Genomic DNA, 11,249 nt, shown 5'->3' on the forward strand with positions numbered 1-11,249 from the left:
ATTAGCAAGCTCTTAATTTGTGGCTTCTGGAACAATCCAGTGCCCTCACAGAAAATTGAGGTAGTCACTTTGTTCATTGGTTGGATCGTAAGCACATTTTTTTCTTGAGAGAAAACAGGGCTGTTGCACAGAAAGATGAATTCTATTGGTCTCTGCTTAGAGGGCTCCCACTCTAAATTACACCTGATGCTAGGCCTAAGGGGATTGTATCATTTGGGTAAAAACAAACAGATAAACCCTGGCAATTTTCACCCTTTGCTTTTCTTTCTTTGTCATTTGTTCTCAGATTCATTCCTGGCATGTGGCTCCAGCCTGGGCCATAATTTCCTCAAGTCATTAAATTTCTGGGAACTCATGGGTCCCCCATCTCACCTCGGCTGGTAGCTGACCCCAGGGACGTGTGAGTAACCCAGTCCTGAGGCCAAGTAATTTCCCATTTTTGAACTTCAGGTGTCTTAATTCAATGTCAAGAGATAAAGAAGCCAATGAAGAAATCAGATTTCTAGGAAGAGTCTCTTCTAGAGCTCTTGGTCAAGGACTCTAAGACATGGTTTTGTCCTTTCTGAGGTCTTTAGCACAAAGCTAGTGGAGAACATTTCCCCGTTCTAAGAGATGATGCAACGGTGTTGTCTCCGACCTCACCCCATGCAAAAATCACTTGGAGACAAGTGCCAAGACTGGAACTCAACACTGAAAAGTCTTTTCCAGTTCCTAGCAACCTTTTCCATGCTGCATGCTGTTCCCTTTGTGTGCCTCCATCTTTCCAGGGATCTGGTTTCCAGGTTAAAGAATCAGAAGCAGATTATGGCTAGAAGAGGCCCTAGTTACTATCTAGCCAGCCTCCCCTGTGCAGGTGGAAAGACAGAAGTCCACTGAGGGAAACTATTGGGGTCTGAGGCTGAGTAGAGATGCTGCAGAGCCGGGCAGGACAAAGTGCCAAACCACCTGGTCTTTTCCCTGCCCAGGTGCCTCCCTCTGCTGTCTGTGCTTTCGTCTGGATTATGCAAATCTGGAGTCAGGTTCCCTCCTAGTCTCTAAGGTATTCAAATTGGGAATAAGGGAACTGTGGGTACCCCATTGCCTGGCCTCTTTCAGCAGCAGCTGAGACAGTGGAAGCTTGCAGCACAGAACAAACTTATTCCTCCAGCATCTTCTTCCATGTGGCCTGGGACCAGGAACCAAATGGGAGCTCTAACAATTCTAAGATTCTAGGAATCTGAAATGTTATCATTGTGTTTTTTACAGCGTGTCAGATTGCATTCTATCTCACAACTGGCTTGAGATCTTTCTGAGCAAAAGGCATCTCACTTCTATCTCAATCCCTACATGTTAAGAGCTCAGCAGTATTCTGATAAATGAACAAATGAGCTTGGTTTTGGAAGGCCTGGATCTGAGTCTTGGATGAGGCTCTTAGAGCCGTGTAAACCTCCGTTTCCTGATCTGGATGAAGGGGGAGCTATTCCCACCCTGGCCAGCACATAGGTCAAGCAATTGGTGAATTGTGAATAGTGAATGATGGTCCCCACACATCAGGGGGTGTGCAAGCTGCAGGCTCTGCATTTCCTCAGCCCTTGTTTATCCTTGGCTCCCTAGGGTGTCATAGTTACTGTAGCACACAATGTGCAGGATACTTGGAAGAGCAGTAGGGTGAAGCGGTAGGGGAAGCAGGAGGGTGGAGACCCCTGAAGGCCTGGGTGGCTGTGATCTGGGCCTGAGCCTCCCAGCCTGCCCTTTCCACTCAGGGTCACTACCCAGCCCTGCCTCCCCAGCCCAGCTCTGGGCCCTAGAACTCTCTCTTGGGACTCCCCTCCTCCCCAGGGCTGGCTCTTGGCTCCCGGCTCAGCTGCCATGGAAACAGGTGCCAGGTGACAAAACATAGTGCTGGGTCCTGTTTCCTCCTGGTCCTGTTGATGAGGATTTTCAGACCACAGAGACTGAACTGCTCTGCTTCGACCTGGGCTCTTTCTGTGTGCTCTCTCAGGCTGAATTCAAGCTTCCATCCCTGCCAGCAGGACCATGTCTACCAGCCTGACCACTTGTGAATGGAAGAAAGTCTTCTATGAGAAGATGGAGGTGGCCAAGCCAGCCGACAGCTGGGAACTCGTCATAGATCCCAACCTCAAGCCCAACGAGCTGGCCCCAGGCTGGAAGCAGTACCTGGAGCAGCATGCCTCAGGCAGGTGAGCAGCCCAGACGGAAGAGGCCTGCAGGCAGCCTTGGGGACATCTTCCAAGGGGAGGCAGAGAGATACATGGAGCCTGGTCCTGGGGTCAGCTCAGGTTAGGGGGCAGAGAAGGAACTTCCAAGCAGGTCAAAGAGGCCTGGGTACCCAGGTAATCCCAGCTGGGTAATCCCAGCTGTACCACTGACTGCCTGGATGACCTTGGCAAGTTGTGTTCTGTCTTTGGGTCTTGGTTTTCTACTAAACGAAGAGCTATAATGTCCCTACAATCTCTGACATTTTAGATGTTTTCACATTTTCATAATCTCTTAAAGAATGGTAGGGCCTGAGGGGAGGAGGCCATGAGGTCCACTGAGAAAACCTTTTAGCTTAGGGTTGGGGCCTGTGCTCTGGTCCTAGGTCTGTTTAGTCAACTCAGTCCAATTTGATCTGAATACAAAAACATTCATTGTCCACCTGCTATGTTCTGGAAACTGCCTTTATGGCTAACTAATTCTGTGAACTTGTGAAAAGTCTCTTTCCCTTTCCGGGCCTCAGTTTTCACATTTGCAAAACCAGGAAGTTAGCCTTGGGTGACCAATTAAGACCATTCCAGCTTTATTGTCTATGGGTCTGTGACAAAAAGACTTAGCTTTGGACACAATTTCCCTTAGGTCCGTAAAGCCCAGTGTCCTATACCTTATAGGAACCTCATGTTTTCCACAGTGCAAGGAGTCCTTGAGGCTAAGGGGACATATCCATCTGAAGCCCACATGCCTCTCCTTCTTCTAGACTGTGATTTGGGATCAGGACCACAGAATTCCCTGCCCAAGCTGCCTCAGACTCACCTTCAGGGCCTATGCAGTCTTCTTCCCTGAGTCCACTGATTCAAGGACAGATAGTACCCCAAAGGCCCCCAGGGAGGCCAACAGGTGGCTGTGTTTTGGGGGTGTGGACACACAGAACTTGGACACACAGACTGGGTTGTTCATGCACGTTTGTATGGTGCGGCATGCTGCTGGGGGTGGCAACAGGAGGCAGGCTATTTCTGTTTGTACTCTTGTTCTAAGACCTGTAAATATTTGAGTGAACTTGTCTTTGGGACAAAAGACAGAGAGGCAGAGGTTGGTTGGTTAATTTCAATTTGCATCAATTCCAGAGACATTATTGTGCACCTGTTATATGCTGGGTCCTGGCTCGGTCTCTGGCTAGCTGTACATGGATGGCTCTCTTTCTCTCTGCTTCTGTTTCATCTCAATAAAATGAGGTTGACTAGATGATCCTTAAGGTCCCCTTGCACTAGGTCTGCTGTTTTGAAATTTAAGATCTGAGTTCTAGCTTGAGGGAGAGGAAACAACTCTGGATTGGCTTGATTAAAAAGATGTAGAAGAAGGAGAAAAAACACATGAAGCTCCTGAGCTGGCTGTTGAGAGGAATGCAAAGGGCTGGGAACTTGGGCCCAGGAGGCCAGGGGCCCAGGGGATGAGGGGCTGAGCTCCACAGGCTCGTGGCTGCTCCCTGCCTCAGGTCTCACCTGGTCCTGCTCCTGGCTGGTGGCCTGTGGTTCTCAGCTGGCCTCCGGCAGGCCTTCAGGACTGCTGCTGTTGTGTTATTCTATGCACAGGCTCACTCTCCCTGGAAGTCATAGGATGCGTTAATCCTGGTGCCCCACAACTCTGGCCCAATGTGAGTGGGGACCCCTTTCTGGCTTAGGACCAATCAAGCTGCTCTGCTGGCCAGCCTGGCCTTGGCCTATGCTGGTTATTGTTCTGTGCTTATGTTGTCTGTGGGATCCAGGCCTCAGGGGCAGGCTTGGCTTCATCTCTACCCCCACAGCCTGGACTATGTGGTGCTTGGCATGAAGTAGGTGCTAAGTGGTGTCTGTTGCACTGAATTGAATTCCTCATCAGAGGTCCTTTGGGCCATTGTACAGGGGACCCAGAGATATTCAGCAGTGAGGGCAAACTTGGCCCTTCAGGAACTGGCCTGAAGGTAATGAGTGCTCCATCACTGATGGTGTGCAAGCACTGGGTGGGGGGTGAGGGAGTGGGGCCTGGCTAGATGAGTCCCAGACTACTTCCTTCCACTATCCTGAGGCTGGGACTCTAGGGGGCCCACTTTGTCTCAAGTGTGGGCTGTGTGTATGTAAGTGTGCATATGTAAATGTGTGTGGAGGAGGATGCAGACTAGGATCCTCTTTTCCAGTCTCTATGGCAGGGCTAGAGTGGGGTCTAGGGATGACTTGTCAAGGGTTAAGAGAGTGTTCTTTATGAAGGTACAGGGACCAAATTCCATAGTCCTCCCCCTGTTGGCCCATCACCCATCCACCAGTCCATCTGGTGGATTCTTGGTGGTCAGTCTCGGAGTTATTCTTGGTGGCCTGTGCTCAGTAGTTCGAGGCATCTCCTTTTCTCCCCAGAGCAGGCAGGATGCATGAGTGAGACAGGTAGAGGCAGGGGAGGTCTGAGTGAAAAGAGCCTTATTGGACACCATCACCCTGCAATTCACAGATGAAAAATAAGGCCCAGATTTTGGGAGTGAGCCCTGTGCACGTACAGGTGCATGTCTTGAGTTCATTAGGCTTAGGGGGAGCTGAGGCCACAGGAAGGTGTGCAGGAAGCAGGCTGGAGAGACTGCTAGAAGCCAGGCTCCTGAGGACACTGCTCCAGGCCCAGGGGAGCTCACTGGGAGGAGGCAGAGCCTGTGGAGTGCTAAGGAACCCAAGGGACAACCAACAAGCACCCTTTACCTCCAGGCACAGGCAGGCAGGACCCATTCTTTCTGGGCTCCTCCAGGGCAGGCTGTCGCTGGGAGGGAGGCCGACCCTCTCCATCCTTCCCTCCCCTCCCCGCAGGTTCCACTGCTCCTGGTGCTGGCACACCTGGCAGTCGCCCCACGTGGTCATCCTCTTCCACATGTACCTGGACCGCGCCCAGCGGGCGGGCTCGGTGCGCATGCGCGTCTTCAAGCAGCTGTGCCACGAGTGCGGCACGGCGCGGCTGGATGAGTCGAGCATGCTGGAGGAGAACATCGAGAGCCTGGTGGACAACCTCATCACCAGCCTGCGGGAGCAGTGCTACGATGAAGACGGCGGCCAGTACCGCATCCACGTGGCCGGCCGCCCGGACGGGGGTCCGCACCGCAGTGAGTTCTGCGAGGCCTGCCAGGAGGGCATCGTGCACTGGAAGCCCAGCGAGAAGCTGCTGGAGGAGGAGGCGACCACCTACACCTTCTCAGGAGCCTCCAAGCCAAGCGCCCAGGAGGGTTCGGGCTACAACTTCTTCTCCCTTCGCTGGTGCCTCATTGGGGCCTCCCTCTGCCTGCTCATTGTCTACCTGCAGTTCTCCTTCCGCGGCTCTACCTTCCTTTAGTGGAGCCGCGCATGTGGGGTGGGAGTGGGGGAGACCGTTCTGGTTGTGATTCTTCTGCAGAGTCAACATATGCTCTGGACAGCTCTCTCTGGGCCTCGGTGTATTCCTCTGCAGAATGGGAAGTTTGTTCTAGGGGATATTTAATGGTCTTTCCATTAAAATTTACAAAGAGGGTCTAAGGAGGATTTAGGCTTGGTGGTAGTACTAGTCTTCTCCCTCCACTTCCTCCGCCTCCATCTCTACCCCACCTTCCACTCCATTTCCATTTCCCACACCCCATTAGGAGGACCCTAGTAGATCCTGTCGTGCCCTGATCTCATCTCAAGTTCGTGTTCAGCTGCCTCTGCCCTGCCACGGTTCCCCTTGGAGTAGGCAGTGATCCCACCCTATACATCAATACTCAGTGCATCTTGATTTAGTCCCTGTCTTGGAGAGTCTGCTCCCATCATTCTGAAAATTTCAGATTTTGACTCTGGTGCTAGAACTGCACTGTCCAATTTGGTAGTCACTAGTCATATGTGATTATCTAAATTTAAATTAATTAAAATGAAATAAAATTAAAAATTCAGTTCCTCAGTTGCACCAGCCACATATCAAGTTCTCAGTAGCCATATGTGGCTAGTGGCTACCATATTGTGCTATGCAGATATAGAACATCATCACAGAAATTTCTACGGGACAGCACTAGTCTAGATCTTGAAATTCCCACTTAAATGTGTGTGATCTCATAAAAATCAGAGGGGGACACAGGTTTAAAGGGGTGCATCATGGAGCCTTTTGGGGGCAGGGACAGGTAAGGATGTGGTGTGCTAGAGATACACAAATAAATCTGTAATCTCTGTGTTTCTGGCTGTCAGTGGATTGGAATTTGTGGGTCCCAGTGTTGTCTAAACTTATTTCCTGGGAGAGGACCTATTGAAATTCACTACAAGATGATGGCACTCTCTCTCAATCTCTCTTGCTTTCACTGTGTGTATGTGGGCGGGGGAGGGGTGGTGTCTTGGAGAATACATTCCTGTGTTTTGAAGAAATGTGTGAGCTACAGCACCACTAATTACACAATGCAGGGAGATGTTCCTCTGCCATCCTTAATGAACATACCTTTGCAGCCAATTCTATGGATCTCCTTGTTCCTGGGGATGGTGAGGGAAGGGGCATATTAGGCAGATCTGGAATCTTTCAGGTGACAGTGGAATTATGTGTCTCCATTCAGGGGAGGTGATGACCAAGGGGAAGCATGAGTAGTGGAGGCAGACAGTACCTGTCTTCTAGCATGTTCTCCTTTTCTGAGTCCGTGAGACTGCCCCATTACAAGGAATGGATTTGCTGTGCCCATTCCCTTAGGCATAGCTGTGACTTGGGCAATTTGACTCATGGTTTGCTGTGAGATGACCCTGTGTTTATTATTGTCTGGACTAGGGAACAGAAACTCTCCTATTCACACTCCTAATTCTTTCCTGACATTCACAACTTTCTACAGCCCACCCTTAGAGCATCTATCCCAAGTGGTCCCTGAGAACCGAAGATGAGGTTCAAGGCTGGTGTGTCCAGCTAGCTATGTTTCCAGTGGTGGGCTGATTTGGACACTGTGTCCCACCTGCCCACTGTATGTCAGACTGGCTTTACTCTTCTCCAGCTTTAGCAGGGGGGTTCTGGTGGCTTGTCTGGATTCCCCTCTAGACTTGTAGGAGCAGAGAGCCAGGTAACCTGGATGAATCTACCTCTCTTTGGTTGGGTACGCTACAGGTACAGGAAGGGCAGCAGACTGGAGCATTTGTGAACTGGGCGTACGTGAAGTTGTGTTCACCTCTGTTAGCTACGGAGAATGCTCAGATGGGTCTGTGTAGAGTGTGTGTCCCATAGGGTGCTGCTCAACTGCAGACAGGTGGTAGCTTCTGGGGGTCAGCCACTTTTCTGCCTGTCTGTCACCTGCTCTGGATGTTGCATGTTGCACCCTCTCCTGGAAGATTCTGTGACAGCACTTGTGCCTCATCCTCCCCCTTCTGTTTCCTCCCTGTTGTGATGTTCCCTCTCTCGCCCATCCCTTACACGCTGGGGTTCCCCTGGAGGCTCTCTGTTGTTCTTCCTGGGTAACACGTACCTGCTCACATAGTAGGTTCTCATGCCTGGGGACTCCCAGTCTTTGCAGCTCTAGGAGGCCTGCTACCGCACTCCAGGCCCACAGACCAATCGACCTGATCCCTGGGAGTTCCCTCAGCATGACCAAGGTTGACCTCTTCACTTTACCATCCAAACTTGTTCCTCCCACTTCTCAGAAGTCTGGGAGTTATCTCCTGATCCTCCCTGACCGCCCTACTCCTCCCCGCCAAATGGATCAACGTGTCTTGTTGATTGTTCTTCCCAAGTACCTCTGGCTTGGTCTCCTCTCCTTCCTTCCCACTTCCTACTGCCCAGACTCATCCTTTGGTGTTCCTTGACTCTGCAGCCTCCTTAATAATCATCACACTTGTAGCCTCCCCTTGTACAGCCCACCCTGCACTCTACCACTCTCTAGGGGTGATTTTCTGTTAATCAGATATAGTTAGCTCACTATCCTGCTTAAACTCTTCCAGAGATCTTTCCTGCTAATGGACAAAACTTAGTCTCATTAGCCAGGCACACCTCATTTTCCAGATAATAATACTACAGAACATTCATTGAGAAGGAGCTCAATAAGCAGTTGCTATTATAATAATTTACAGTGCATGAGGTGCTGTGCTAAGTGCTTTGTATGCATTGTCTCATCTAATTCTGAAAACAACCATTTGAGGCAGGCATTATTATCATCTTTAGTAGGGCTGAGGCTCAGAGAGGTTAAGACACTGGTTCATGCGAACCCAGTTAGTAGGTCCCAGTGCTGAGGTTGAAATCCAGGGTCTCTCTGATTTCAGAACTTCAGTTCTCGATCACTATGTTATCCTGCCACTCCCACCAAACCAGTGCTCCTCATACTGAGATGTTCACTCCCTGGGAACCCTGTCCCCATCTGCCTTTCAGGGGCCTTTTCTTCAGTATCAGCTGGAGCCTTAACTCCTGTGTGAAGCCTTCGTTCACAGCCCCAGGCAGCCTTAGCTCTCACCCCCCTCTGCTACTGCACTTGTCATGTTGTGTTGTCATTGCTGTTTGTGTGTCTGCTCACCACTCTCACTTGTTTTTCACCTACCTCTCCCCAGTACCTGGCACAAAGTAACTGCTTAATCAGAAGGTTGATGGACTAAATTCTTGTCTTGGATACAATATAATCTCCCAGAACTTCCCTCCCACCAAGAACCGTCCTGTGTATGTTTCGTGGACTATGGTACCCCCAACCTGGGAGGGAAGGACATGCTGACTTTTGCCAGCTAATAAGTATAATTTCCCCTTACTAACAAGTCCTGAGATAGGCACTGTAATTATCCACACTTATGGAGGGGAAACTGAGGCTTAGCAAGATGTTTAGTTTTGCAAGGCTTGAGAGCTGGTTAGTGGAAATCTGGTATAGGAGCTCAGATGGCCAAGAAATGAAGAATTAAATAAGCCTGTAAGGCTTAAAACATGACAGGTATTGAGACCCCAGCACCTCGCCCAGAGAGCACAGCTACCCACTAACATCTGGATGACAGCTGGACTTCAGACCAGTAGCTGAAGAAAGAGAAGCTGGATTTCTAGAAACGTGGAAACAGAGAAGTCTGAAAAATGTACAAAACTTGTCTACTGGAATAGATGACAAGAAGTTCAGGGGAACTCTTATAGACATTCAGTGTAAGATTAACCCCATGCTCATATACCTTTGATGCTGTTATGTGGAATGAGTATTTGTACCCCACCTCTCATGTGGCCTTTGTGACCTGGCAAGAGATGCTTCTTATTATTAGTAGTATTTGGTGTCTGTGTATATCCTACAACTACAACTGTATTATAGGAGTTATAAGAATACAATGCTTTATAACCCCCAAGTGCATCTTTGTGCTGATTTTACACCATTGAGTAAGCACAGATAGCTTTCATTGGTTGCTGGTTGGCAGTCTGCAGACTCCCTGATGAAAAGTACAGTAAGGCATGCAAAAGAATACGATGTCAAGACTCGAGATCTGGGTACCAGTCCAAGGATACAGTGAAATGAATCAATATAAACCCATTACTACCCCTGGAAAAAATGGTATGAGGTATATGTCTATAGTTATACAGCTATATTCTTTCCATTTTCATCCATAAGTCAACATATATCTATTCTGTTTGATTCCTTGCCTGTCCTAAGTTCCAGGATCACAAAGATAATCAGACACAGTCCCTGACTTGGAGGGCTCATATTGTGTACTAGTCAATGCTGTGTTAGGGGGGGACAGCCTAATCATACCTCAGGGGTGAGGGGCTAGGAATGGTTTCTTAGAAGAGGAGTCATGCAGCTGGTATGTCTTGAAGGATGTACGGAAGTGGTCGGGAGGTCAAGGCCAGGGCTGGCAGGGAGCCAAGTTCATCCCAACTGGAGTGAAAAAGGAAAACCCAAAGGCAAAGCTCACTTCATATCCAGGAAGCAGTAAGCAACCAAGTACCAAGGAGAAGTCAGGAGGATGGAGCACAAGAGGAATCTGGGAGCATTGGCTAGAAATAAGGCAGAAAAACAAGGTAGGCTGGAGTTGCGTGAAGATGGTTTTCTTGGCTCAAGTAAGGAGTGAGGGAGGAGCGTTTTGATTTATGATAGACGTTTTATTGTCAGTTTTAGAACTTGTCTTTAAAAGAAATTGAAAAGGTAATACTGAACAGCAATCCTACCCTAGTGCCTCCCAGAAGCATTAGAATGACTGAAGAGGTTGTACCTGGCACCGCCTGTGAATGAGAGGGAGCATTCAGTCTCCCCTCACCGTAATCTCCATCTATCCTTTTCTCTCTCCCCAGCAGCTGAGAAGAGTCTCAGCTTCCACTTTAGGGATGGGCATGAATGATGTCTTCAAGTGCTCTGTGGGCAATGAGAATCTGGGCTGCAAATCACAAAACTATTAACTTTGTCAAGTAACACAGAAAGCTTTGTTTATTCAATACTGAAATAAGGTCAATTAACTATTTTAATAATCAGTGAAAGTAGGCAATTTGTTTCCACTGCCAATTGTTCACATATGTTGAGGACAGTTATGGTACAAATTATTTTCCTTTTTGCTTTTTTGTTCCTTTTTATTCCTACAATTAAAACAAATTACTTCCTTAAATATTTAAATATACATATGTCCATATCCATTATAGAAGCAATCAACAAGAATAAATGTTTCTTTTTTTTTTTTTAAGATTTTTATTTATTTGACAGAGAGAGAGACACAGCGAGAGAGGGAACACAAGCAGGGGGAGTGGGAGAGGGAGAAGCAGGCTTCCCGCGGAGCAGAGAGCCTGATGTGGGGCTCAATCCCAGAACCCTGGGATCATGACCTGAGCTGAAGGCAGACACTTAACGACTGAGCCACCCAGGTGCCCCAAGAATAAATGTTTCTAACAGAATAAAATATGCAAAACTTTTGATAATGTGTGTGTGTGTTCATATATCAATAAGTGCTTATATAAGAGATAAGAAAGAGAAAAGCAGTCTCCGACATCTGGGAGCTGACCTTACCCTCACAGTTAGGCTGTGGTGCTCACCTGTTGAACATAAACAATTCATAAAACACCAACATCGACCAGATCACTCTGGAGTGATGCTGGACCAAGGCAAGCATAAGGCCACTCTATAACTGTATCTGAATACAAATAGA

General features: G+C 48.6%; 1 protein-coding gene across 1 annotated transcript; it reads left to right on the forward strand.

Moving 5' to 3' along the window:
* Window positions 1-350: 350 nt before the first annotated feature.
* RTP2 (receptor transporter protein 2) lies at window positions 351-5,532 on the forward strand. Its single transcript, XM_032406213.1, has 3 exons — window positions 351-400; window positions 2,010-2,180; window positions 5,016-5,532. The coding sequence occupies exons 2-3, from the start codon at window positions 2,017-2,019 to the stop codon at window positions 5,530-5,532; spliced, it is 681 nt and encodes a 226-aa protein (XP_032262104.1). The 5' UTR covers window positions 351-400; window positions 2,010-2,016.
* The last annotated feature ends 5,717 nt before the right edge of the window (window positions 5,533-11,249 follow it).

The sequence above is a fragment of the Phoca vitulina genome, unplaced genomic scaffold, assembly GCF_004348235.1.
Source record: "Phoca vitulina isolate PV1807 unplaced genomic scaffold, GSC_HSeal_1.0 scaffold8, whole genome shotgun sequence".
NCBI classification, from domain to species: Eukaryota; Metazoa; Chordata; class Mammalia; order Carnivora; family Phocidae; genus Phoca; species Phoca vitulina.

Coding starts and splice junctions, on each gene's coding strand:
- RTP2 (XM_032406213.1), top strand. CDS start 2,017: ATGTCTACCAGCCTGACCACTTGTGAATGGAAGAAAGTCTTCTATGAG. Junction 2,181..5,015: donor GAGCAGCATGCCTCAGGCAG/GTGAGCAGCCCA, acceptor CCCTCCCCGCAG/GTTCCACTGCTCCTGGTGCT.